This window comes from Fistularia commersonii, chromosome 30 (assembly GCF_037954325.1).
Source record: "Fistularia commersonii isolate RoL2024-O1a breed Wild chromosome 30, RoL_Fcom_v1.0, whole genome shotgun sequence".
NCBI classification, from domain to species: Eukaryota; Metazoa; Chordata; class Actinopteri; order Syngnathiformes; family Fistulariidae; genus Fistularia; species Fistularia commersonii.
Genome location: NC_141313.1, coordinates 5,046,177 through 5,073,829, shown reverse-complemented (window position 1 = coordinate 5,073,829; position 27,653 = coordinate 5,046,177). Strand labels below are relative to the sequence as shown.

General features: G+C 38.5%; 3 protein-coding genes and 1 non-coding gene across 6 annotated transcripts; all 4 read left to right on the top strand.

The window, feature by feature from the left end:
- Positions 1 to 3,675: 3,675 nt before the first annotated feature.
- znf706 (zinc finger protein 706) lies at positions 3,676 to 6,576 on the top strand. 2 transcript variants are annotated; one of them, XM_086178131.1, is made up of 3 exons: positions 3,676 to 3,767; positions 5,063 to 5,208; positions 5,350 to 6,576. In XM_086178131.1, the coding sequence occupies exons 2-3, from the start codon at positions 5,074 to 5,076 to the stop codon at positions 5,443 to 5,445; spliced, it is 231 nt and encodes a 76-aa protein (XP_086034257.1). In that variant the 5' UTR covers positions 3,676 to 3,767; positions 5,063 to 5,073; the 3' UTR covers positions 5,446 to 6,576. The 2 variants fall into 2 exon arrangements, with proteins under 2 accessions (XP_086034257.1, XP_086034255.1); XM_086178129.1 differs by lacking the exon at positions 3,676 to 3,767 and adding an exon at positions 4,515 to 4,644.
- Positions 6,577 to 9,224: 2,648 nt separating this feature from the next.
- LOC147216181 (14-3-3 protein beta/alpha-1-like) lies at positions 9,225 to 17,940 on the top strand. 2 transcript variants are annotated; one of them, XM_086177615.1, is made up of 6 exons: positions 9,225 to 9,355; positions 11,329 to 11,636; positions 13,068 to 13,191; positions 14,909 to 15,072; positions 15,332 to 15,427; positions 16,565 to 17,940. In XM_086177615.1, exons 2-6 carry the CDS (start codon positions 11,334 to 11,336, stop codon positions 16,646 to 16,648), a joined length of 771 nt encoding a protein of 256 aa, XP_086033741.1. In that variant the 5' UTR covers positions 9,225 to 9,355; positions 11,329 to 11,333; the 3' UTR covers positions 16,649 to 17,940. The 2 variants fall into 2 exon arrangements, with proteins under 2 accessions (XP_086033741.1, XP_086033742.1); XM_086177616.1 differs by lacking the exon at positions 9,225 to 9,355 and adding an exon at positions 9,905 to 10,059.
- Positions 17,941 to 19,066: 1,126 nt separating this feature from the next.
- LOC147216179 (polyadenylate-binding protein 1A-like) lies at positions 19,067 to 27,328 on the top strand. The gene is made up of 14 exons (XM_086178209.1): positions 19,067 to 19,793; positions 21,399 to 21,592; positions 22,022 to 22,137; positions 22,334 to 22,473; positions 22,619 to 22,713; positions 22,799 to 22,936; positions 23,856 to 23,951; positions 24,067 to 24,433; positions 24,527 to 24,637; positions 24,745 to 24,890; positions 25,663 to 25,747; positions 25,995 to 26,125; positions 26,608 to 26,707; positions 26,947 to 27,328. Exons 1-13 carry the CDS (start codon positions 19,601 to 19,603, stop codon positions 26,698 to 26,700), a joined length of 1,905 nt encoding a protein of 634 aa, XP_086034335.1. The 5' UTR covers positions 19,067 to 19,600; the 3' UTR covers positions 26,701 to 26,707; positions 26,947 to 27,328.
- LOC147216180 (small nucleolar RNA SNORA5) lies at positions 23,133 to 23,268 on the top strand. The gene has a single exon (XR_015109193.1). It is a non-coding gene; the product is annotated as a small nucleolar RNA SNORA5 (small nucleolar RNA).
- Positions 27,329 to 27,653: the final 325 nt, after the last annotated feature.

Below are 27,653 nucleotides of genomic sequence, written 5' to 3'. Positions count from 1 at the left end.
AATAACATTAATGACTTTTTTTTCATGTAAATGTATTCATTTCTGTGTCACGGATGACAACAAAAAAATGCAAAAATTGTCCTATTTACCTTAATTTTGGTTGTAATTGCTCTGATCAAATGACACTTTCTGTAAGCTTTACTTTGTCTTCTGTATTTTGCAAACTGTCCTTTTTTATAATTTCTAAAATATAATTTAAAATAATGTCCTACACTTGGTGGAATGTCAGTCCTAAACCTTATCCATGAAGCACTTGCATAATATAACACCTGGAGTACCAAAAATGGTCCAGACAAAACGTCAGCTAAATATATTTAAAGACATTCTGTCCATTCAGAAATTCCACTTCTTGGTCTACCATATTCCCCCAGTTGAAGAGCTACTGAATGTTTTACTAAATCCTCAACACCTTCTCAATCAGGCTGTCCTTCATCTGTCCCATCTTTGTTCAAAATTGCATGTGTCAAGGTAGGAAGTTAACTTTTCTCCCCTGGTGGCAGACTTTATTACCTCACATTTAAGCAATGGTCACCTGCAACTTCACTGTAGCAAAAAGAAATCAGTGTATCCTCCAGCTAGATTTTTAATATTTTTAATGTTCCTTTCCCAAAATACACTGCACTTACGTTAGATACTATGACATCCTCTTTATCAACCAACTCCCATGACTGGGCCCTCTGAGGGTAGCAGTGAAAGTCAGCAGCATGTGGATGTTGTGATTGTGTCACGACTTGTGCTCGGGCCGACTGGTCTGGCAACATTGTGGCATGTCACAGTTGTGCAGCAGCAGCAGATTGTGGCAAAACCTGTTGGTTTGGAAAAAAGGGAAAACATAAGGGCGTGTGTTTTGGGGGGAGGAAGTGGCTGATGGGGAAGAAAAAAAAAAGCAACTTCCTTTTCCTTCTATAGAAACAAGGTCACTCTCACCTGTCGTGTTTAGTTGTCAGTCATGTTATCTTAAATGTTGATAGATGCCAGGTACGTGTTGAGCGAAGACACCTTATGATTTGCACTGTATTTGCTGAACGGTATTTTGGAGGAAAATGATCCAAACTGGCTACATAGAAAAGAAACCCTGAAAGCTCTTGTGGCAGGAGGGAAGGTTATAATTGGAAAAACAATATTGTTTGGCTGTCTGTGCCAAATCCCTGCTTTTTCACACCCTGAATGACCAGCCAGGTAATATTCTCCATTACTATTGAAGAGGTGACACCTGGGAGATTCTCTTTCACAGGGGCCCTAAGGCTGGACAACCCCACCCCAAACATAAGCTAACAAGTCCCTGCACAACAACCTCCAGGGTAGGAGAACTTGAGCAATGTGTGGCTTTTGTCAAAAGGACATTTTTTCCTCCTTTTTGAAGGCATAATCACATCCTTCTCTCTCTGGAGAGATATTTCCCCCTTTCACAAAAGCCTGAATGGATCGTCCCTCTTCTCTTATGATTAGGAGAGAAAAAAAGACGGAAGGTGAGCAGGGCACAAAGACTGACTAGAGACTTTTCTCACAATGATAGGATTTCTCTTAAGAAAGTCATGACATGCAATTGTCAAGAAGAACGGGTAAAAATAACACTGCTCTTTGGATGGGCCATTTCGTTACTGCTCAAATGAAACACTTTCATTTCATTAACAGGCCTGATTGATGTGCAGGTGTCAGTGGAATAGCGTGAGAATCTGTATTCCTCACATGATAAGTTCATTTTCATATTAACTGGACTTAGTCAAATACAGTGTGGTGGCGAACTGCTTTACTGCTCCGACCAAATAACCACAGATGAAAAATGATAAACATGACCTCAACTCTCCCATGACAGAAGTGAAGTCTTTACAGGCTAAGTATCTTTACTGTTTATCAGAGTGTTAGTTAATGGTTGCCGGTGAGATCGGGCCCTGATATATAGTTCCCTAAGATAAATTTCACATGTTGTATCATATGGCCAAAGGGTGAAGGCCTGAATGTACTGATGTTTGTATTGCTTTATCATAATACACTTCTGAATGGAGGTTGCACATGCAATATAATATCTGAAAACACAAGTCCCACTTACCTGCCGCCTAGTGATACGATGGAGGAACAGCTCCTTCATGATATAAAATACACTGAATTCTGACCCTATGTTTACACAAAATAACGGTGCAATGCGGGCTGGGAGTTCAAAAACAAATAGCAAGCAAATAATTTGGAAATGCCAAAACAAACAAACAATGGTATAGTATAGTATAGTATAGTATAGTATAGTAAAGTATAGTATAGTATAGTATCACGTAAATGTAAATTAATTCTATTATTTAAATGTTGCATTAGACTGACCACAGTTGCACAGTTTTATAACCTACCTGCAAAGATATACAGAAAGTGTGTTTTTTATGCTTTTTAATAAACTAAGAACAAAAAAACAACTGCAAAGTTGGGTTAAAAAAAAAGAATGGGGAAAAAACATTTCAGAGACAAATGCTCTTGACAAGAATCATAAGATAGCTGAAATTGGTTGGATTCTTGTATAAAAATAAAAGATCAGTGACTAAAACCATGAAAAAATATTTATACATAATTGTTAAAAAAAAATCAAAATCTTTAAAAGGACATATATGTGAAAATGGATATAAGAATAAAATACAGAAATATACACAAAAGGGTATTTACATATACACAAGATATTTCATCCGTAAATACAACAGTACAAATGTGAAATAAATGTTTTTTCACCACTCATTCAATCATAGCACAAGTAATAATAATTAGTGATGTTAGAACAGCTGTATTTTATACCCCAAATGGCCATAGTTTTACAAGACAAAAAAAAAGTTAAATGAATTAAATGAAAAAGAATAGCATAAGTCTATAAATAGATTGACTTGTGTTTTCTCTGAGAGGCATACATGGATAATCTAAAACAAAATTTGACATGAAAGTTACAATATCTTACATAATGAAAACAAATCACATCCTCATATTTCTAAAATAATTGGAATTGTCATCAATTTGATAAATAAGTCTATCAGATGAGACAGTTGGGAAGATGTTATACATTTAACAAATCTTCTTAATTGTCTTGAGACAAAAAATATATCTACATTTATTGTTACTGATTAAATTTGTACTAATAGAAAATGAAATGTAATTGTCCTCGTTACGATCGAAAGTGGCAAAGAACAATTTCTTAAGAAGTATCAGGAGCATGGGAAATGATCTTATTTTTCTTACTGGTGGTATGGAAAAACAACTGTAAAACAATAGATTAAGTATGATCTATGATATTTTTGACTCATATAACTGAGTTGTCCAGTGGTGATAATTTGTCAATCTTAAATGTGTGTGTACTAACCAAATGCTGCCACTTGGGGACAACATTGCCAACGTCTTGCACCAGCAGCCTGGCGACTGCATACCAGCCGGACATAAGAAAACATTTCATTTCCATTTATGCTGCGAGAAATTGCAAAGTTTCCCACATTTTTATCTGGAACAGAACAGCCTTTCAAGCAATACAAGGACACAAATTTCCTCTTTATAATCTCATATCCGTTATTTCACCTTTCTTTCATTCTTATGAATAAAATAAGTTCAGATGGGAGACAGTTTGGTTTTCTTTTCAAGTTTTGAAACCTTTTCAAAACTGAGGAGCGCTTGTGCGTTTCTAATGACGTAATTCCGACAGTCTTTGAACGCAGCACCGCCGTCACACTTGTCAGTGGGAATTTCGCAGCTGTCACACTCTAGTGGGTGGGCTTCCGGTGAACGACACGTACTCTTAGTTTTAAGGGGTAAGAAATCCCGAAATATTTCTCTTTTGAATCGCTATAAAACCCTTAAAATAGGCTCGGGCACTTGCTATCTGCGGTTTAGAATGAATGTCGACCCCATGGCTAGCTGGCTAGCCGGGTTTAGCGGAGGCTAACATGAAATGCTAACCCACGTTACAGCTGATGGTCACCTGCTGCCCATCGTCTGCTAATGACTTCAGTTCAGAGGAATGGAAACAAATTCACATCGTTTCAAAAAATGGGCAACTGGGAGTTTAACCTTTAATAGGCTACCCTGGGGTTTTCGAACCAATGCGACGCGCTTAACTGTGAAATGGATGCTAAAACCTCTGATCAAAACACTCGCAGCTAAGCTAAATAATTGCATGTTCTTCCTCAGATAACTGGTCTGTCTGACAGCTATCTAAATGTGGATTTCCGTTATTACATTTACTAGTGTTACTGTGTGAATGCTGAACAACAGTAGACTATATATAGAAGTCGCTGTTGAGCAAGGCAGGTCACTAACAAGCCTGTAGACAAACGTTCAAGGTCTCAGACCTTAGGAGGCATCTAGACCCTTTTGGTTCATGGTGTCATAAGGTGTCTGAGGATTTGATGAGTTGAAAATAATTGGATATAACACATTCAAAGGATAACTGCTTCAAGGAGGGTTACCTCCAATTTCACAATTTTGGATCCCCCTTTTTAACACCCATGCCAGTACTGGTAGCAGTAGCAAATGGTGATTAAATGGATGTCCAAAACATCAGAAGTGAAATACAAGTGCAACATTTCTCGGTCCCTCTACAGAGAAATTACACATCTCAAAGTCCTCAACTAAGAAAATGGAAATCCAAAGTTAGATACACAGCACCAGTAAAAGTTTGTATCCCAGGTATATTGAGTGCTTATTGCTTATTAATTTTTTCCAATGAGTGCCTTTAAGTGTATTAACACAAGCATTTCAAAATCATAAAGCAGCATCCCTGATCTGATCACCAAATATGTATTTTCAGTAATCAGAATTAAATTAATTAAGTAAGAAATATTTTCTTGTTGTTTTGCCTATAACTTCTTGGTTTGGGCATGAATAGTCAATAAACTACCCCAAGTATGGTTTCTTGCCAAACATCGTGTCATGGGTTGCCTTTTCAGTAATTTCTTGATGTTTTGGGGGCAGCCTTTTTCTTTTTGTAATTGATAGTGACAGGCTTTTACAATTGACCTGTTAGTGATAAATGTGTTTAAACAGTAAGTAATGGTGCAGAATGTTCCCAAACCAGATTTATGTTTTCTTTCACCTGCCTCAATAGAACTCACCATCATGGCACGTGGACATCAGAAGATTCAGTCCCAGCAGAAGAATGCCAAGAAACAGGCCGAGATGAAGAAGGCAAAGGGTCATGATCAAAAGACAGCAGCAAAAGCAGCTTTAGTGTTCACCTGCTCTGTATGTAGGGTAGGTTTTAGCTTTCTTTTCTCACATTCAACAGGCAGTTGTGTTTATACTCCCTAGAATATGCTAATGGTGCTTAACAATGTTGGTTCCCTTTCCCTCAAGCTTGACCTAAAATTCATTGGATGTTTCCTTTCTACTCAGTCACAGATGCCCGACCCCAAAACCTTCAAACAGCATTTTGAGAGCAAGCACCCAAAATCCCCTCTGCCACCCGAGCTGGAGGGAGTTGAGGCATAGAAAGTCCCCTGCACTTCAGTCTGACAGCATTGGATTGATGTAACAGCACATTTCAGTTCCTTACATTGGTTTTAACAAGCCCATGTTGGCGTTGACTTGATGCTTCATCCCCGTCCGGTCCAGCCACTTGTCTTTAAATGAACCCAAAGGCCATTTTTGATTTAAAGGCTATAGAAGACATGTTTGAATCCACAATCCAAGCAGTGAATGAAGAATTATGTCCCATAATTTACATCGTTTCTCAGAGGAGACTCCTCAGTGCTCTGGTGTGTTGTACACTAAGGAATGATGTTGTAGTTCATGATTCTTTCATCTTTTAGACGCCTTAATGTAAGGCTTCAATGGGTTGTCCTATTAATTCTATGTAACAACAATGAGTTGGAGACATGTTTTTAATTCTGATTTAATTTGTTATCAATGACAAAAATGTATTTTTTGATCACTAAGTTAATTTCCTTTTTTGCAAAATGCACACTACTAAATGAATAGGAGGCTGTGACATTTGCTTTCTTTTTAAATGTCAGGGCTGGACAATAGATTGAGATGTACAATTATGATTATACAATAACTGTGATATCACATCGTAGAGAAAAAAAATACTTTGCAATTATTGGACATTGGAATTCAATTTATGAATTGACTCTTTAGATTCATGCATGCAAACATAAGCTAATAAAAATCTTGGTTTTTGACAGTTCTTTGCCAATTTAGAATTTTTTTAAAAATTCAGTTCCTCAGCAAATGTACATGACTTTTTTTTCCAAAATAACAAGAGCCCTTAATACATGAATTGAATTTGGCATGTTATTCTGGACCTGAAGTGATGGCGTGATATATATATTTCAGTTAAAATAGGGGCCTCTGATAGCCTTTCCATTTCCATGTTGCTCAGCCCTATGTCATCAGTGTTATCTGAAATTCCTCCAGTCCTGTCAGCCCTTTTACGGTATTGTTTCATATAGCTGATTATCACTTCCCGTCAGGTCGTCAAAATGTGAAATATGCCAGCCGTTTTCAAGCTGCTACATAATTTAATTAACAAGTCAACAGAATTTTACAGAAGCTTGTTAGAAACTTGAATGTATTATCCACTGATGTATAATAGCATTTTATTAAATTTTACTTTGTGGTACATCTGCTTTTTTCATTCTGTTGTCAAGTGTTCTGTGATTTTATATGACGAGAACATTCAAAAACATACTGTAGAATCTACAGTAGTGTAGATTATGTGACTGAGTGGATAGAATAACGCATCTGAATCCCTTCCTGTGTTTTTATGTGAAAATACACTTTATAGTTGTACAAGTTTTCAAGGATTGGCAATCTCGATAAATGGAATTATCATCAGTAATGTCTGCGACATGTTCCTCAAGAACCTAAGGGTTTCGAAATAGTATGAGGATAACTGACTGACTAGTCGGCATTTGATTTTGTCATTAGATGTGATCTGATAAATTGTAATTTTAATATTGTGCGTTAGGTACCTGAAAGCAAGTCATCTTGCATAGAGACAGGTAGTTTAAAATTAAACAACATAATAAAAAAAAACAAAGTAACAAGAAAAAACAACTGGGGATAATGTGTTTAACAAAAGTGTTTTTTTTTAATAATTCAGACTCATGTATTTTGGTTTTAATTTAAATACATTTTAATTAAAATCTCTACTTAATTAAATTGATCTGTGATGACAGATACACTTCAAACTAAATATAGTTTCTATTCAAACAAATATTTAATTTTGCTCTTTCATCTTACATAGACTTTATCTCTTGGGTTCTGTTACTTTGTATGCTTTGCACATTGAGGTTTGTTGCTGTATGTCAGCACTACATTTACAACTCTACACATATTATGAATCCTAGATAAATACGTTTTCTCTAATATTCCACCAGTTTAAGAGGAAAGGTGGCCAAACACTGCTTTTCGTCAAAGCTGCCCCACACTGGTTCAAATAAGAACAATTTAACATTGTATTTGTTTCAAATGAACAGAAATAGCACGCTTCTTGTTTTTCTCTATTTTCTTCCTCTTTGTTTCAGTCATTTGAACATCTCTGCTCCCACTGAGTCATGGGCTGCTTTGTTTCTTTCTCTCCAACATACTCTACTTCCTTCCTTCCCGTTTGCAAACCAATGAATGAGAAATGCAACGCATGTTCATTCACAAACACTTCCTATTTCTGCTCTTTGTAATAACATGTCCGTCTGAATTCAAGCACAACACTTTGTCGGGACACAGGAGCTTTAAAAATACAAGGAAATCAACCACCTTAATTAGCTTGTGGAATGAATTCCCACTGATAATAGACCATCTATTCCTAGGTACTTACTGTCATAGTTTGCGGAGATATCTAGGCCTAAAAACTAGATACTCATGCTGCCACTTCTGGTCTTATCTCATGAATAGCAAAGGTTCATTTATTGGGGTCTCATACCATTTTATCAGCATTTTTTAAAGTGAGAACCTACTATCTTTGTTGGTTTTTGGCATGCAAGGAATTTTGTCAACTTTCTCAAGAATACATTTTAGATCTGTTAAAAAAAATACGAACAAATCACATCTATGACATTTTATAGGTGGCATTTAAAGAGGAAATGTATTTTAATCTATCCAATGTCCTTGGATCTTTCTTAAAGATTTGCACTGACCTAACAAGGTGTGACACTTGTTCACATATTCTCAACACATGTCATGTTCTACCAGTTGTGTCTGTTTTTTAATAAGTATGCTACAATTTATGTCAGATATAATCATAAATGTTTTCAATCAGAACAGAAATACAGTCACTATTGGTCCAGGCTTACATGATTGTTTTAGTGCAGTGCCTCTTATGAACAACAGCCCATACACTAATTGCAAGCTTTTGTACATGTGAAAAATGATAAATCAGTCTAAAATTAATACAAGCAACTCCCTCCCTCCCAAATATGTGTAGCACCATGTTTACAAAGTTTATATTTCATAAAAGGTTGTTACAGGTGAACCTGTTGAAGCCCATCTTAAGCAGAAACATTCTATGAAGAACCTGCTGAAACTAAATTATTGTAGTTTGCTATCAGGCAAGCATTGATTGATAGGTATGTTAGATTAGATAGTAGATAGTAAAAGAAAGTGTCTGGTACCCGACGGTGAGGGTGCGGGTGCAAAGACTAGTGGAACTTGATTTACTGGGAGGGTAACTAAAGAACTGCCCTGGACTGTCAAGAGACTTGCCAAGAACCCTTGGCAAGAAAAGAGGTTTTCAAACCTCAAACAGTCTTTTGGCGTTTCGGTGACTGGAATACAATTTTGAAGAAAACGTACAAGTTAATTTATATAGATTTGATTTTAGCAATGAATCTGCAATCAGAGAAACCTGATCCATTCCATATGTCTAAGATTTTTTGTAAAATCAGATAACTCGAAACAGGGATAAATAATTATCTTAAGCCAGTGGCACCATTTTCAGTCGTGCATCCCACATTAACATACTCCATAAAGATGATGGATTTCCGCCCTTGACATTATGTAAAAATTGGATTTTCATCAAGAGACTGCATTTCCCATAACTCATTGTGTGCGCTGCATCACAAACAACCGAAAACTTATTGGCGGGATATGAGGGGACTCAAAAACATAAAGGTGCTTTGCAGTAAGTGGCAGCAGGCCTCAATGTACAAAAATAAAACAAAGTTGTTTTTTTTTTTTTTTTTAGTTTTTAGTTGGTTTAATAGAGTTTCAACTCTTTCAACTCGAGGATGAGATTTCGCCACTCACTGCTGTTGCCATAGCAGCTTGAATGTGACGTCATCGTCCCAGAGCGACCCTGCTGCTGTGCCTTTGATTGGAGGGAAACCCCGTGTATGAGCGGGAGAGATCATCAGCTGTACGGCCGTGAATCAGGAACAACATCGTTTTACGACACTCACAGGTTGGTTTGCATTAATATAGTGCTCATCATCGGCAATATTGTCGACGGAGAACCGTTGCAATGCCCTGTTTGCTCTAAATAACGATTTTTAAGACCGCACGGGTCGATGCTACCGGAACTGTGAGTGGAAGCCAGTGATGCTCCGCTGTTCAGTCATTGTTCGTCGCTTAGTGAATGAGCCCGGCTACCGCACTTAAGGGTTTTCTCGTCTATTTCGACCTCTCGCCCTATTCAGGAGAGCGCCCGGAGTTCAATTGAAGTGCTTTTTGTCGGTGTAGCTCCCTTGAAAGAGTGCTAGATCTTGCTATAGCACCAGCTTTTTTTTCTTGTTTCCCGGGAAGCAAAAAAGGGCGTTCACTCCGTCCTGAAGTAAGCTAGGCGCCTTTCATTACCGCCGAACTGGGTCTTAGACGCTTGTAACGTCGGGTTGGTTTTATTCGTCTGGTGAATTAAGGATATTACACAGGAAACGGAAAAAACTTCAAGTTGAATTGTATGTGTTTTTTTTTTTACTGTTTCATGGGTGGTTAAAATCGTGGCCGTTCACACGCGACTGTTCCGTGGGCAGGTGTGTGACGTGAAACTGGGTGGCCGACATTCCTCAGAAGGGCGCAGGTGTCTGCGTGTTGGCAATTGTGACTCACTGTTCGAGGTTACATTTGAAGTGTTGGCCTCCTCGGTTTGGTGCTCGACCCTTTCCTCCGGTGAGCAAAGTTTTCCGTCTTTTTTTTTTTTTTGTCTTTCACGTCGTTGTCGTGGTTTGAAAGCGGGTTATCGTAGATCGCCGAATGTGTGAGTTAGGCCTAGTTTCAAGGTGGGTGGCTGCAGAGGGGAGGGGATCGTTCAAAGTCCCATTGAAAAGGTGGGAAAGGTCCCTCTTTTCGTTACGCGGTTAAGTTATATTGCCAATATCACGTACGAGTTTTCCGTGTTTCCATCATATTCGCCTCGGGTCATCGTTGCCCCTGTTATTTGGCTTTCCTTCTGAAACTGAAATGTAAAAGTGGGCGTCATAAACCTGCGATTTCCTGCTATTGCGTGTCGTTTGTCGTGAAGGGTTGTGTCTTTCTCATGGTGGTGGTAATTTACGGAAACTATTGAGTGGTTCATCACGGTAATTTTAAAGTTGTAATACTGATCACACATGCCTTAGCTTCTCGAATATATGATTTCCTACCTTTCTGTGTTGTCATTCGTAAATTTAACATTTTCTAAAGATTTTAGATTGTTGTTAAATATTCAAAAGACGCCACTTTTCTCCCAAAATGTCAGTCAAAGAAGCCCCAATAAAAGTAGTTTTCGATGTGTATTTCAGTTTTGGACCATTATATGTAAAAAGGAAACAGCAATACGTCAATGCCATGATAATCTGTTATTGAATCTTTTTCATCCATTTGGCCAAATCAAATACTGTATGATGTGTAATTGAAATGAAATACTGCACAGTAATTATACTGTATGGTGTTTAATTTGATTGAAATACCGTACAGTAATTATATACGGTACAGTATTTAATTTTACCGAATGGATGAAGCACATTCAGTAACGGAATAACCTCCCATTGATTTATTATTGTTTAGAATTTTTAATTGCGCCACATGTATAATATACTACATGGCCCTTTAAGGTTTGAACTGTCTTTAGAATATCTCACCCTCCAATTATATCGAGTTGGTATGAATGAAGTCAGGTGGCTAAAATTCAACATCCACTTCAAATACGCTGGTGGCACACTCTAATGTGATCTTGTACCTGAAAGATTTCTTTTCATTTAGTTTAAGAATTTTTAACCTTTTTCTTGCATGCAGTGGATTTGAGGAAGCATAAATGATCTATGTAATGATTTACCGCTTGCCTTTTCTCATCACTTCTCTTTTTTTTTAACTTTCTAATGTTCATACCTTCACCAACTCTACACTCCCTCCCCTTCTCCGTATCATGTTCTTCCATTCTACCTTCTGCCACCTACACAGGAGACATGGCAGACCATCCAGAGAAGGATGACTTAGTTCAGGTTGCCAAAGTGGCCGAGCAGGCTGAGCGCTACGATGATATGGCGGCACACATGAAAAGTGCAACAGAGCTGTGCTCTGGCCTCAGCAATGAGGAGCGAAACCTTCTGTCTGTTGCGTACAAGAATGTGGTTGGGGCAAGGAGGTCTTCCTGGAGGGTGGTGTCCAGCTTAGAGGAGAAGGCTGAAGACAGCAATAAAGTGGCCCTCATCAAGAGCTATAAACAAACGATCGAGAAGGAGCTGAATGACATCTGCAAGGATGTACTGGTAAGGAGATAATGGATGAAAGTGGAAACAATGGTTGAGTCAAAACTGATAATGTAAAATGAATGCCTTACAGCAGTAAAAGGGAGAAATGTAGGAGTTAAAAGAATTTCAGGGATATAACACTTGATTGATTGAATAGCAAATGTCCTTATTTGAAATAAACATTGAGCACTAAATAATCAGTTACCTAGTGGAAACAAAATATATAATCAGTTTGAAGTCTTTCAGAATGTCATAGCATCTTTTTGTGTTATGTTTTATTGCAGAAAAGTCTTTTCCAATATTTTCAGTCCCTAGTTACTTCTTGGCTGCCGGACACTGATGCAATAAGTGAGGTTGATGTGTATTTTACTGCCTGTTTGTTGTTGGTAGACAATGGTACCAATTAATTTTTCTCCAAAACTGTAAAACTCTTCACAAGACACTTAATGTTGAAAATGTTAGCTTATTTTTTTGTTTTGAATTTTTAGTTGGATGTTTTTTCCCCTTGTTCAGTCATTCAGAACCTGTGTATGCCAATTCAAAGAATTGGGATCAGCAAGTAGCTGATGTAAAGAAAATACCATTGCATGTAATCGAAGGGCCATGATTATGGCCAAAGCCTAATTGTCTGGTTTTCTACATATTTAAAGATTTGTAGTTTAATCTTAATCCATCCACATATTCTTGAGTTCATTTGTTAAGCAGTGTTGACTGCTAATGGCCCATCCACATCTTGTCATAAATTTCAACCACACTTCACTCAACAGAAAAAAATTGTATCCATCAAATTATCTGAGGGATTCAAAAATTTCAGATACACAGAAAAAATAGTTTTTTCAAGTAAATTTTCCAATCTTAACTTTTTCCCCTCTAAATTTCTATGCAGTTTTGTCTTTTGAATTTTAAAAACAAATGATTCATCTGAGGGAAAAGAGATCTGCATAGAGACAGAAAAAAGAAAACCATCACAATTGTGAAACTGACAGTCCACAATCACCAAGTATATAGTGCCCAGCCCAACTGTGAAAGATTTGTCCTTACCCCCCCACCCCCTAATGCATCATGGTTTTCGTCAAGGATTTGTCAAATTGTCACTGCTTCAATGTTATGAAATTATTCCTCTGGTGTCAATCAATGACAGAGAATGACAACTGGTGCTTTTTTTCCCCAAGAGATTGGTTAAGAAAAAACTTGAATTGACTTTAGATTAGAACCGAGAAACTATTACACAATAATGTATAATGTCTGACATTAGCAAGCACTTAAAAGAAACTGATAATTGAATCGGAGACAATAATGCAACATCAATGCTTTCTTTCATTCGGGTGAAATTGCTGACTGGCTTGTTACAGGGCTGGGTTTAAAATTGCTGCTACTACATAACACAAACTCTGATTGTTATGTAATTCATAAGTTGTCTCATAACCACAAACGCACTCTTACTTGCAGGCCCTGCTTGACAACAACCTAATTAGTGGTGCCAAAGAAACAGAGAGCAAGGTATTCTACCTGAAGATGAAGGGAGACTACTTCCGCTACCTAGCTGAGGTGGCTACTGGAGATAGCAAGACAGGTAGAGTATTGTTCATGTACAGCACACGTTGAGCACATTTGTAACCCATTGTTGAAGACACATGCTGCTGTTGGTGGCTAAAACACCAACAGCCTCTGAGGCCTTGACCCACAACTGTCGGTATAAAAAACGGACTTCTCTTGATGATTTTCATCAGAAGAATTTGTAGTCTCCTCACCGGCTTTGGCTGCACTCCATCATACATTTTGCTAATCTCAGATTATTGGATCTTTCTGCAGTGTTTTGCAGTAGAAGAAAGGCAAATGATGGCTCCTTATTGAAGCTCTTGGGTTATTTTACAGTTCCATTTATCTCTTTGTTTTGGATAGGCATATCACCAGCTTTACTTTATTTGTACATAAGTCACATAAAAAAAAAATTAAAAAAATTGAACTTCTGTACATCCTTTCAAATTGTCCTTGTGAAGTATCTGCATTTAATTTTCTTTCCCAAAAAGCCATTGTTCATGGCCAGCTTCCAGTGTCACTTTACTTATCCATTTTTTTAATCCACTGTAATTCATCAACTTCGATTACCGCATTTTCCACACTATAAGGCGCACCGGATTATAAGGCGCACCTTCAATGAATGGCCTATTTTAATAAAATTTTCATATATAAGGCGCACCGCACTATAAGGCGCATATAATAGAAGCTACAGTAGTGGTTGCGTTTTGCATCCAATAAATTGAGCTGCACTAAAGGGAATGTCAACAAAACAGTCAGATAAGTCAGTCAAACTTAATAAATACAAACCAACATTCTGTTATTCCTGTTAACTCCCAAAACAAGTTAGTTCATTCACAATATGGCACCATACGTATCTGGAGCTCTTACCGGTATTTGCGCCGCCTTCGTTCAAACAATGTATTTCCAACTCATTTGTCACAGTTCAAAGCTTTTCTTAAAACGAAAGCACCAAGAAGGACCACCTCTAAATTCATTGACGTTAAGTTCGCGTGCCTTCATTGGAGTAGTGACCTTGGTGACACTTCTACTTGCTGCTCTCTGTTCAACAACCCACTGTCCTTGTCCTTAAACTGTAGCCATCTCGTTTTGGTCTTCCTTACTTGGCGCAGGTCATCTTATTGCTTCCTCCACTCCCGCACCATTGATTCGTTAATGTTGAATTCCCTTGCTGCTGCTCTATTCCCATGTTCTACTGCATGACTGATCGCCTTGAGTTTAAACTCTGCGTTGTGTTTCTCTTGAAAGGTGCCATTTTTGGGTCTTTATACACACACAAGTGGTGTGGGACTGGAATTCCCCTGTACCATATTTACCGCTGCTACGTCGGCGACGCGCACACACACACACACACATATGGAAATGAAAATGCATGCTTCGCGCAGTCATATATCCCAGCATGCACCATGTGGTACTTCCTCTACAGGAGGAAAAGGAGTTGGCAGCTGCTTCCCGAAGTTGCGAGACCCCTTGCGGCTCAATATCGATCCATATATAAGTGCACCGGATTATAAGGCGCACTGTCTGTTTTTGAGAAGATTAAAGGCTTTTAGGTGTGCCTTATTGTGTGGAAAATACAGTTATTTGTTGCCTTTACGTTAACATGCAAATTTCATATTTGTTTATTAAATTCTTGCAACCCTTACAGGTAAATATTCTCAAGGATGAGTTTAAATGTAGTTTGGTGAAAAATAAACTGTCTGTTTTTTGTCATTTGTGAGTATGTGATTCCTCTGTCCTCCTCTTCATAGCGATTATATCCCAGTCAAAGGAAGCCTATCAGAGCGCCTTGGATATCAGCCAAAGTAACATGCCGGCCACCCATCCTATTCGCCTTGGTCTTGCCCTTAATTTTTCTGTCTTCTATTATGAGATTGTAAACTCACCTGAAGAGGCCTGTAAACTAGCAAGAGAGGTAAGAATATTTTTTATTTGTAATTCTAATTTTGTTTAAACTAAATATTAAAGTTTGGAATGGAGTTCAAATGAAAGTTGATGTGATCATTCTGTATGTCTGATCTGGCTTGACCCTCCAACTGCATACCTCAAAGCTGCCTCTTATGTCGACATATCTTGTTTCATTATTCATCTATACTCTAAGCAGAAGAAGAAGAAGTCACTCTTGGAAACTTTCTCACTAGTTTTTAAGGTAGTGATGACTTTCTCTGTTCTAGGCCTTTGATGATGCCATCAACATGCTGGATACCCTTAACAAAGACTCGTATAAAGACAGCACCTTGATCATGCAGCTGCTTCGTGACAATCTGACAGTGAGTTTTTCATCGTCTTCTAGTGTAGCTGTGTCCGAGACTATATCACGTTTAGCCTTTTTTTTTCCTTCCCCAAGACACATAATCTTACATCATGACTTAAGTCTGCACCAGCGTACTTGAATAAAGAACAGTTCCATATCCAGTATTAAGTGCTCAAAGGGCTTTTTAAAGTAGGTTTATTCCACATAGCAGCTTCTCCAACCAGAAAAAGTGTTAGAACTCTTGGAAATGCAATGGTATAAGCTGGAAAAATAACTGTTATCATGGGACGAGATTATAACAGAACTTGACAAATGTTATGATAGCCAGACATCGCTCATTTTGGTTTTTGTGTTTTTTTGGTAAACTTTTCTTCTATGTGGCATGTTTTTGCCACTGTTGGACAGTGAATTACAGGATAAAACTGGAGTACAAAGATTCTGTTGCAGCTAATGGTTCCTATTTCTAGGATAATTTCTATTAAATGTTACAGAATATTTATTATTCTGTATTTATTATTTCTTATATTTATTCTTCTATTATTAAATAGTTGACTTTAAACTAACAGCATGATCAAGCTTCAGATTTTAGATTACCAGGTTGGCTAGTCCTGACATGTTTCTGCACATCGCTTTGATTTGTTGCCAGGGGGGAAAAAAAGTCCCAGAGGCAGCACTGGAGAGTTTCAACTTGAAACTAAAGGAGTGGCTCTACTGTAGGGCAGCGCAATCAGAAAATTAACTTTTTCAACCACATTATAATGATGGATCCACCCAAATAAAAAATGATTTGTCCTCTTAGTTCAGTCAGACAACTACATTTAGTAATGGTAATGGTGTACATTTTCTGGCTAATAAATTATACGAAAATGCTTGCGTGTGTGTGTGTGTGTGTGTGTGTCTGTGTGTGTGTGTCTGTGTGTATATACTAATTATACTTTCAACAGTCCAATGGAATTGTTATTCAAAAGCCTGTTGGTCTAACCAAACCATGTTGCTAGCTAGGATACTTCCTCTTGGGTCCTTGTGTTCAGTGGAGTCAGTCACGTGCTGTTCCTAAAGAGAAATAATTTAATATGCTTTGATATTTTCTTTGACATTTTCTTAAACATTTCATAGTTTAAGCTAATCTCGGTATTCTTTTGCATTCTTACAGCTGTGGATGTCAGACAGCCAGGGTGATGGTGAAGGTGAAGGTGAAGGCGAGGCACAGGATACAGAACCAGCAGCCCAGAACTAAACTTCAGGCGAAAAATAAAAGCACACATTTTTTTACCTCTCACCAGCCTAAGTTGTGTGTGTGGTTGTGTATGCACATACATGCACCAATATGTATGTTTACACTCCACTCACAATGTGTAAAGTACAGTACATGTGTGCCAATACATTGAAGTATGTGTCTTAATTGTTTAAGCACCTGCGCAGAGAAAAGAACACACATCATTTTTTAATTTAACAGAGTGAACCAGTGGATTTTTTTTCTTGTCTATGATAATGTCCAGTTGAAATCCATCCTTTTCTTTCAAATCAGCTCTTGTTCACTGCGGCAACTGCACAAAAATACCCACTAACATTATGTAGGTTTTAACTTGAACTAAACATTTACAACCTTTGTGACACTCAGTCCACAGATACACCTATTTGAAACCTGTAACCAAATACAAAATGGTCGTGTTCTAGTTTTGGTTCTTGCCAACTTTGTGAGATTCCTCTCAAAAGAGCTGAAAGTTCAAATTGGTAAAACAGCAATTGTCATTTGCCTATATCCATTTGTCCTGTCAGTATCCATTCTACTAGGTCACTTTTCTCATCTATGGATGGTACATGTCATTGCTCAGTGGGGTCTATGTGCATTTAAGTGCTGGAAAGGGTCCCTGGTCTCTTGCAAAACTCATTAAACTTGAGTAGTTATGCTGAAAGGATTCTTTTCCATGCTGAGTTTTCACTCTGTGAAATGTGTTGATGATTTTCTGCAGTTTTTCCATACCACATGACAAGGAGTAAATGGGGCGAGGTAATGTTAACAACTTGACACAATGGCTAGATACTGTAACTTTTGATATTTTATCTTTCAGCAGTGCAGAGGAAACTTTGCTATGTGCTTTTATGTGGCTTTCTACTCTTTTGTATTCAGGTGTTTTTGGTATTTTCTTTTGTGTATTTTATTCCCTTTGACTCTTTATTTGACTCCTGGAATGTATGTGGTTCCAAGTAGTATGGTTTGAGGGTTAGGCGTGCTTTGAAACTGGCATTGTTTTGCTTAGGAATTAGTTTGAATCAGGTGGTTTACAATAACATTGACCATCCATCAAAACTATAAACTAAAGTAATAAATAAAGGATTATAATAGTTACTCATTAGAAAGAAGTGCAGCCATTTAGACAAAGTAGTGCCAGTTTCTAAAAACAGTATCTTGTTTTTAAAAAGGGGATATTGGATTCAGAATTGGAAAGTTACACTCCAAGTATGTTATTTGGTTATGTGCTATCATGTAAGTGGAATTAAAACATTAAAACATAGTGTGCTGTGCTACATTTGTTTGTTTTTGTTTTTTAAGAGTAAGGGTATTTTATTTTGATGCCTTGAATAAATCTTTTGGTCATGGCATATTAAACATTGCTACACACCTGAGGAGAGGTGGATTTCTAGCACACACTTGTCAAGGCTTGTTTTCTTTTTACATGTTAGTTTTTATAATGAACTGTCCATACCAAAGTGTTGAGTAACCTTGCCATAACTTCTTGAAAGAGGAGCCAAAGCCTTAGGCTGTAAATATGTGGAATCTTGAGGACCATATTAGATAACCCCCATGCTGTATCACTGACTTCAGAAGTGGGCAAACGGATGGGTATCTTAAAAAAAAAACTCTAAAGAGGAGATCAATGCAGGTAAATCGAACACGTTTACATATTATGGTCCTTCCGCCGGAATCTGGACGTTTGAGTTCAGAGCACAAATTTTTGATGGACAATACTGCCCTCCAATGGTTGTAACCGGAATAATTTTTGTTCACGTTCGACCTAAGGATCTGGGTTTTGTTTTTCAATAGAGGAGGAAAACTCCCAAGTGTCTGTCCAGTAAAAGGACCGTCGCCGAAAAAGGGGACAGTGATGTCATGGCATGAGTGTAGGTGGACGTGAATGGGCCCCAGCTCTGCAAACAGCGAGTTAATGTACCACAACCGAGGTTGTGATGTTGGGACACGCTGCAGCAAGCGCTGCATGACTTGCATGAAATCACAAAAAAATCGAATCTTGTTTTATTGATAGTACTCGGAAAATTACATTTTCACTCAAAAAACTTATCAACCATCGATGCCAAATTAATGGGTTGAGATGACAAGTTTAATGGTGTAAGAAATGTGGCCCTTTATTTTTTTATTGCGATAGAGTAAACAGGTAAAATGGCATGCATTGTCACTCGTTTAATTCGGGGGGGGGGGGGGGGGGAATTATGAGAAGTGATGCATTACAGCAAGTTTCAACCATTGCTGCCAGTCCGAAAATTCGATTTAAGCCCCTGACAACTTCTTTGGGACGTCATGACTATACGTACACCTCGCAGTCTACGCCCGCTTTTTCCCCAGTACCGGCAGATGATTGGTCCATTTTGATGACGTAGACGCAGTATATATATAACAACTTTCCGGAAATTTATTCCCCCTCTACCCCGGCTGTTAGTGCTGTGTGAGTGCCCGTGTGCTCCTGAGCTTGCTCGGCACACATTAAAAAAAAAAAATTACAAAAAAATTTAAAAATATTTAAAAAACACAAAAAATCTTTTCTTTTTTTGTAACAAGTCGGTAACCTGGAGTAGAGAGACATTCGAGGACCGGAGGGTAACGTAGAAGAAAGGCCGCCCAACGTAGATACGCAATTCCCTTTTCAGTCAACGTGTTTGAGCGGTTAGAAAGTGTGGACAGTGAACAAATTTACTATTATTGGTGTGTCTAAAAATTGAGATTCAACACACTATAATTTCAAGAAGGAATCTTGCCGAAATTAACAGTTTACCCGAAATCAACGTAACGTCACATTTAAGCTACTAACGGCCGCTAGCTTTGACATCGGCGTCGCCACCGAGTATAGCATCTCAAGATACCGCCGTTGAAAACTTTCTTCCTTTAGTTCCGCTTAGAAAAACGACTTTCTTCGAACGGTCTCCTAGTTTCTACGTTCTCAGGAAAAAAAAAATGAATCCAACAGCTCCCAGTTACCCAATGGCGTCCTTGTATGTTGGGGATTTACACCAAGATGTAACCGAGGCAATGCTATACGAGAAATTCAGCCCAGCCGGCGGGATCTTGTCTATCCGGGTATGTAGGGACTTAATAACACGACGTTCCCTTGGATACGCGTATGTCAACTTCCAGCAGCCAGCAGAAGGTATGTATTTTGTATATGTTAAGAACGTCTTAATTAACTCTGTTAACGTATATATTCGAATTTTAAGTCTGCTCTACGTGAGCTAACGTTTCGCCCCTACACGTGACTGCGGCCGACATGTTGTCGACGGGGTCTCCTCATTTGAACCTCCTAGCAGTGGCGTAGTGTGGGCAGAAATGCACCACGTCCGCCGAGCCGAGTCCACCCCCTCTCATGTAGCAATAAACTACCTGCTACTTGCTGACTACGGGAGCGTAAAGTCAGCATTATTAATGATCGGCTCCCAAATCTGCCCTCTGTTCGTACGCAAATACGCTCGAGTATTTACGAAAACATAACCGCCCCTCTGACTGTCATGGCCTCGAACCCCAGAAGCTTTTAAAGGTCCCTCCCTTTACCCAATTGTACTGCGCCCAAGTGATAAGTGCAGTTTCTGCATTTTTTCTGGGTGTACCCTTCTAACCGAGATGAATGTATTGAGTCCTTCAAATGAGTGTTTGTCTTACAAATTGTACATTTTGAAGACTTGAATTGGTGTTCTGCGACATTGGACCTGTTTCAGAGAATGCGCTAGACACGTATTGGGAATATATCAGTGCAATACACGCAATACTTGTATTATTTAGACATACTCTTATGAACATACATTACTCGTAATGACTACTTATTTAGTCCAAGACAATTCAGGCAGTGAAGTCACTTATTGACTGCACTGAGTCAGCAGCTTGCAACACAGTAAATAAATTATAAATGAGCCGCAGTCAGCCTTACAATTTATGAACAAATGATATTGTATATGCTTCCCCCAATGTCACAGTGAGTGTAAGTGCAACCCTTCTGACAGAGGTCAGTTGGAATAGCATTGTGCTTCCCCTATATGGCATTTCAGCTGTTGTACATTTGTCAGTGCTTGTCCTATGTGATATCATAGCTTTGCCTTTTTATAATATACAGAGCAGCATTTTGACTGTTGACACAAGACTGGGCAACTTTTTTCTAAATATCTTTAAAGTTTGTTTTTCTAGGTTTTGTTTCTGTTATCCAGTCTCAACAAATGAAGTTCAAAAGCAGTTCCTTAACTAAAAGTTAGACTGTACAATACAACTGTGTCTAGCTGAGTACATTAGAAAAGCCTATATCGCAGCTGTTATACTTTTTTAGCAGTCCAAAAGTTTACCCTCATTCAAAATATTCATTAAAATAATACATACTGTTCATGAAGAAGGAAGAAATACTGTTAATTATGAAATTCTAACTGCTCTTGAAGTTATCTAAAGCCTCTAGCTGCTATGGAGGAAAAAAGTGAATGTAACTGAAATCAGACAGTTTTATTGATGTATAACTACCAATACACTGGATTGTAGGACTTTTTTTTCCCTCAGGGTTCTGTGGGCAAGCCTAAAGACTCAGGTTAAAGTTGGATCTTTAGTGCCTTAACCATTTCAAGCTTCAACCTTTATCCATGCAAGGCCCCCCACTCTGCCATTTACGCATAAAAGAGCACGTTGATCGCTTGCCGCTTCTGTGTTAATCAAAAATGCTTTTTAAAGGGATATTGTGGACATGCCAAATATACACTCCCTTCTCCTATGTCTATCCACTTAGCCGAGCGTGCTCTGGACACAATGAACTTCGACGTGATCAAGGGTCGGCCTGTTCGCATCATGTGGTCTCAGCGGGATCCTTCACTAAGAAAGAGCGGAGTAGGAAACATCTTCATCAAGAATCTTGACAAGTCCATTGACAACAAGGCTTTATATGACACATTCTCTGCATTTGGCAACATCTTGTCATGCAAGGTAACTATTTACTCACTCTTCGTCCCCATGCTTTTTCTGATGAATTATTAAGACCTATCATTTTATTGTCTGTGGTCCTCAGTTTGCATGAAGCTGAATATTTGAGGCTGGAATGACTCTAAAAATTAAATTAAGGTTTTATTTTTATGTTTATTTAATGTTTCAATATTTGAATGATATATTTATCAGTCAATTCTGGGATTAGGTAACATCATTTACATGATCCTGTAGTCATAGCAGCACCTTTCAGTTATCCAATAGGTTTCTGGACAACTGGATCTTTTGTAAGATGGGATATGCACCCTAGAAGGAAGATAGATTCCCAGGGTATTTCAAGAATTTTAGTTTGTCAGTTTGAAATTTCAAATCTGATCCAGAACAGACATCCCTCTCCATGTGTTGGTGAATCTGATGTCTTCTTTCTCTTAGGTTGTTTGTGACGAGAATGGCTCTAAGGGCTATGGGTTTGTTCATTTTGAGACTCATGAAGCAGCAGAGAGAGCTATTGAGAAAATGAATGGCATGCTGCTGAATGATCGAAAAGTGTAAGTGAATGTCAAACCAATTTACTTCCATGGCAATCTGAGTTGATACAAGAATTTTGTGTGCCTCCAACTATTTGACTTTGATAATATCTGACTACTTCATGGCAACTTCTAAAGCATGCTTAATACTTAGAAGAAAGTGGCACATTTTCCAATTTTTTTTTTTTTGGTTTGTTTTTTGTTTTCTTACATGTAGATTTGTTGGTCGCTTCAAGTCTCGCAAGGAGCGTGAGGCTGAGCTTGGGGCCAGAGCCAAGGAGTTCACGAATGTCTATATTAAAAACTTTGGTGACGACATGGATGATGAAAAGCTAAGGGAACTTTTCAGTAAATATGGTCAGCTTCCCCCATATATCACTCAGGTCTTTAAAATCATGTAATTGTAAGTCAGCACCTGTGCATACTAATGTAGTTATTTTATGCTCTGAGGCAAAATGTGATCTTGTCACACAGTCACTTAAGATCCTTTTTCCCGACCCAGGAAATGCAATGAGTATCCGTGTCATGACCGATGACAGTGGAAAGTCACGAGGCTTTGGCTTTGTCAGCTTTGAGAGACATGAAGATGCCCAGAAGGTAACTTAAAGCTGCAAAAGCTCTAAGAACAAGCTGTGAGCACTGAACTGTCCAAAATTAATGCCATTGTTTTTGTTTAACACAGGCAGTGGATGAGATGAATGGGAAAGAGATGAATGGCAAGCTGATCTATGTCGGTCGCGCCCAAAAGAAGGTGGAACGACAGACCGAACTGAAGCGCAAATTTGAACAATTAAAGCAAGATCGGATGACTCGTTACCAGGTACTTTTAATTTCTCAAGCTTAAATTTAGAAACAAGTTTTCATTTTAATTGTCTGCTAAGATCTCTTTAGTAGCCAGAGAACAGGTAATTATAAATTTTCTTACTGTTCATTGTCCCCAGATGTGTACAACCTATCTGTGAGAAGCCTTCAATGCACGTAGCAGATGATTTTCTAGTCAAGCAAATTTTAATGATTGCAGCTTTGTCAAATTCAGTGCTCTCTTCACAATAGGCTGCACTGGCCAAAATGGCTGCAACAGTGACTGTAGTTTATGGGCCCCACAATTTTATTTTCATGGATTCTGGGGATAATTTTGCACTACAGACAAAAGCATGACCAGTGTTAAGTTACTTTTTCATTATTCCTGCTTGTGGCTGTGCAGTGTTTCAGTGATCTTCTCGCTGCTACATTGTTCTTGGTTTGAACTTCTGCGGGGTGTTTCTCCTGTTTGCCTGCCACCTTCCTCCTAATACCAAGGATTTCTAATAGCATTCAATCATGGGCAGATTTCCATGACAGAACCCCTACAAAGTGCTGTTCATAGATATGACTTGACTATCCTGTGCCTAGTCTTATAACAACCAAGTGTAATTGTAGAATGGTTTATGGTAAATAGACAATTAGGTGTAAAACTTTCATACACATTTTTCATGGTAAAACAGTAGTGTGGTGTAGTTTATTGATAATATAATTTGGTCACGTAGACTTGGTGTCTACGTGAAATTAGCTGCCCTGAGTTCTGGCGAATGTCCTCAAACAAAACCTGCAAATTAGGTCAGCTGGAGACTGTAAATGGCTTGCCTTTCCCTGTGAACAGCTATTGATCTTTATAGCTTGCCTGTCCTCACCAAACTTGGACTCGGACTGTTCTCCGCTTCACACAACTTTGAATGAATAATTAAATGTCCTGCTTTCAGGGTGTCAACCTGTATGTGAAGAACCTTGATGATGGCATTGATGATGAACGCTTGAGGAAAGAGTTCTTGCCATTTGGCACCATAACCAGTGCCAAGGTACTCAGCTCTTATATATTTTAATAGAAGATTCACCTGAAATAGATGGGAATCTACCCGCTAATGATAAGTAAAAACTCATCTGTAAATGTCCTTTTGATTTTCTTGCTCTCAGGTGATGTTGGAAGGGGGGCGCAGCAAAGGCTTTGGCTTTGTTTGTTTCTCCTCCCCAGAGGAGGCCACCAAGGCAGTAACTGAAATGAATGGGCGAATAGTTGCCACCAAGCCACTGTATGTCGCCCTGGCCCAGCGTAAAGAAGAGCGCCAAGCCCATCTGACTAACCAATACATGCAGCGCATGGCCAGTGTTAGAGCAGTGCCGAACACGGTCATCAATCCTTATCAGCCAGCACCACCTTCTGGGTACTTCATGGCGGCTATCCCTCAAGCACAGAACCGAGCTGCCTATTACCCTGCTGCTGGCCAGATGACTCAGCTACGTCCTAGTCCTCGCTGGCCAACTGGAGGCGTCCGGCCACAACGTTAGTGTTTCATCTATGTAGTGTTTGCAAACAAAAGGAAAACACAGACCAATTTTTTTGATTATTCACAAAGCTGAAATATTTTGTTCATAGACTTCCATAGCATGCCTAGCGGCATGCGGCCATCAGCACCACGCCCTCAGACCTTCAGTACAATGCGTCCTGCATCGCAGGTGCCCCGTATGATGTCGAGCCAGCGTGTTGGTCAGTGATTTTCAACACAATGGATCATCTGTCTAAATAGAAAATGCAATCCAACTAAATAACTCAACTTTTATCCTTTACTGTTCTGTCCTGCTGTTGACTTGCAGCGGCTCAGACAATGGGTCCTCGCCCAACTACCGCTGCTGCACCAGCAGCTGCCCCTGTGCGTGGAGTCCCACAGTACAAGTATGCTTCAGGAGTCCGCAATCCACAGCAGCACATCAACACTCAGCCACAGGTCGCCATACAGCAGGTGTGAGGCATGCCTAGAAAATGAAGGAAATACCACTTCTTTGATTAGAATTCTCCGCAAAATAGCGCTAATAGTATTTCTCGTTGTCTTGATGCATGGGGACATCTTAGAATGATTCATTAAGGTATTAGTCTCAGTTTTGTTGCTTTTTTTTGGGGAGTGTGATCTGTAAACTTGGCACAACATTCAAATTGGCTGTCACTTCACAGTTAAAATTCCCAAATTCTTTGAGGTAGTCAGACACAATGGGGTGCCTTTAAACGAGCATGATGTCATTGCATTAAGAACCAAATGGTGTACAGTTTTATGTACAGTTAGTGATAAAGCTCAGAGTGACTCTACTTTTTTCTGAAAGAAACGAGCTATCAACTTCTCCTGACTTAATTGCTGAAATCTGAGTAACTTTTGTAGTTCAATGTAAGTTTCTGTAGAGGGGTGCAAGTAAAAAATGCATTTCGATAAATTAAAGTTACCAAACAAAAAATCTAGAGTTGTAACCATAAATGGTTACTCCTAAAGACAGATGGTCATGTCTAGTATATGTTTTTCCTTAGGTCATTCTTGCATTATACCGTACAAGGTGTAATTATGGTAGGCTAAACTAATAGCGTGGCCTATTCAGACTTACTGGAATCCTGAAACAGCCAATTGACATATGACAAATGTACATAGCATACCAGCTGTAATGTTTTGCTTTAATGTGTAAACAAGTTGATTTGCGTATGTCCTCAATTTTTGTGATTGACTGAATTCTTTGGTTTTGATTCCTTAGCCTGCTGTCCATGTTCAAGGACAGGAGCCTCTGACAGCCTCTATGCTGGCTGATGCTCCACCACAGGAACAAAAGCAGATGCTGGGTACGTTTCACAATCAGCTCCATTATGTTATGTGGGTTCTGCAATTATTTCAAGATCTTCTACCCTATGTCCTTTCTCTAGTTTATGTCCTGAAAATCAAGTTTCTAATAAAAGGGAAATTGTATAATTGTATAATTATAATTGCATAAAGAATATCCCCACTGTAGGACGAATTAAGGACCGTTTAGGACTATTGTTTTTGATCCTGATAGTGTATGACTCACTCTAAAAATCTGCACCTCTCTAGGCGAGCGTCTCTTCCCACTCATTCAGAATATGCACCCAGCCCTGGCAGGAAAGATCACTGGCATGCTGCTGGAAATTGACAACTCGGAGCTGCTGCATATGTTGGAGTCCCCTGAGTCTCTCCGCTCCAAGGTCTGTGCTGAAGTTCATTAGTATTGACCAACTTTTTGAAACATTCACTGGGACTTGATTTCCAAATGTTTGTGTCAGTACAAAGAGTTCTGTCTAGTTCCTTGAAAACATTTTCACCTATACTAAATATTGTGAGTTTAGGCAATATGTCAAGTTAGCAGTACCTCAGCAATCGTGGTGTTTTTGTCCTCTTCACTCCTGCCTTTACTCTTATGCACTGAAACAACAATCTGATCTTGATCCCCTTTCTCAAATTTCTGATATTATTTTTGTTTGACAATTTTTATTTATTTTTTTAAATTTTTTTTTTTATACAGTCTATGTTGCTTAGAAAATGTATCTGAAGTTTGGGGGGAAGGTGTTACAAGTCTCAGGATGCAGGCAGCTTATCATGTCCAATCTTTTGAGACTTACAGTCTGTAAGTCTCACTGAACCCATGCTATTTGAATAATTTGTTTTGTGATATCATTTTCATTTGCAGGTGGATGAGGCTGTGGCTGTGCTTCAGGCTCACCAGGCCAAAGAGGTTGTCCAGAAGACCGTGACAAATTCAGCTGGTGTCCAAAATGTATGAACCCAAGGTAAGATCACTGAAAGTTTTAACTCCTCATATATCCATAGGACACTATTTGTGATCGCTGAACTCTGACCAGTGTAATGAAATTATTTGATTTGCGTTTTCCTAACCTTTTTTATGCGAAGACTATTATTTCAAGAACTGGTTCAGAATCAATCAGAATACTTTGTTTGAGAAGACTGAAATATTGCCTGTGATTTTCTATATGATTTCAAAGATTTTTTTTTTTGTTTTGTTTTTCAGGATTGGGGAACCTTGTGACTAGTTTCACTTAATGGAGAAAAGAATTAAAAAAAAAAATACAGAAAACAAAGTAAAATGAAAAATATTTACCAAAAAAAAGTGGAAACAAGTTTTTAGCCCGGCCTTCGAAGAGTTATCTTTGGGCCTGGTTTGCTGAGTTAAAAATGAAAATGCACAAAAAAAGAAAAAGTTAAAATTAAAAAAATATATAATTTTATGAGGGGTTTTAGAAAAGAGTTCAGTGACAAATAAGTTTGAAAGCGTTCCTTTTCTGATGTTTTATTCCTTTTTAAATGTTTGAATGTTAAGGCTGGACAAGTGGCCTAATATTGTGAATTATTCCTTGACCTTTGCTTGCTTAAAATAAAGTTATAAAGTGTTACTGTGTGGTTGCTTTAATGAAATAGCTCCGATACTGGTTTTTGAAATTGAAGTTTTGTTGTTCAGAAAAACAGTCTTAAGACTGGAATTTTACCTCCAACGCCCCCATTTCTCTTGATCATAAGCTGCGAGATGAAATGTCTCCGTAAAGCACTTCAGATCATCTTCTGTTCCTGACCTCAGACTTACTGTAATCTCTAAATTCACTCCTTTCAAAGTCTTTCCGGATTCTGTACCTTGAGTAAATTTCAATAGCACAACTACTTTGAACTTTATATTTAGTATTTGATTTGTATAGAAATAACTAGGAAAGTACTGTATTTCTC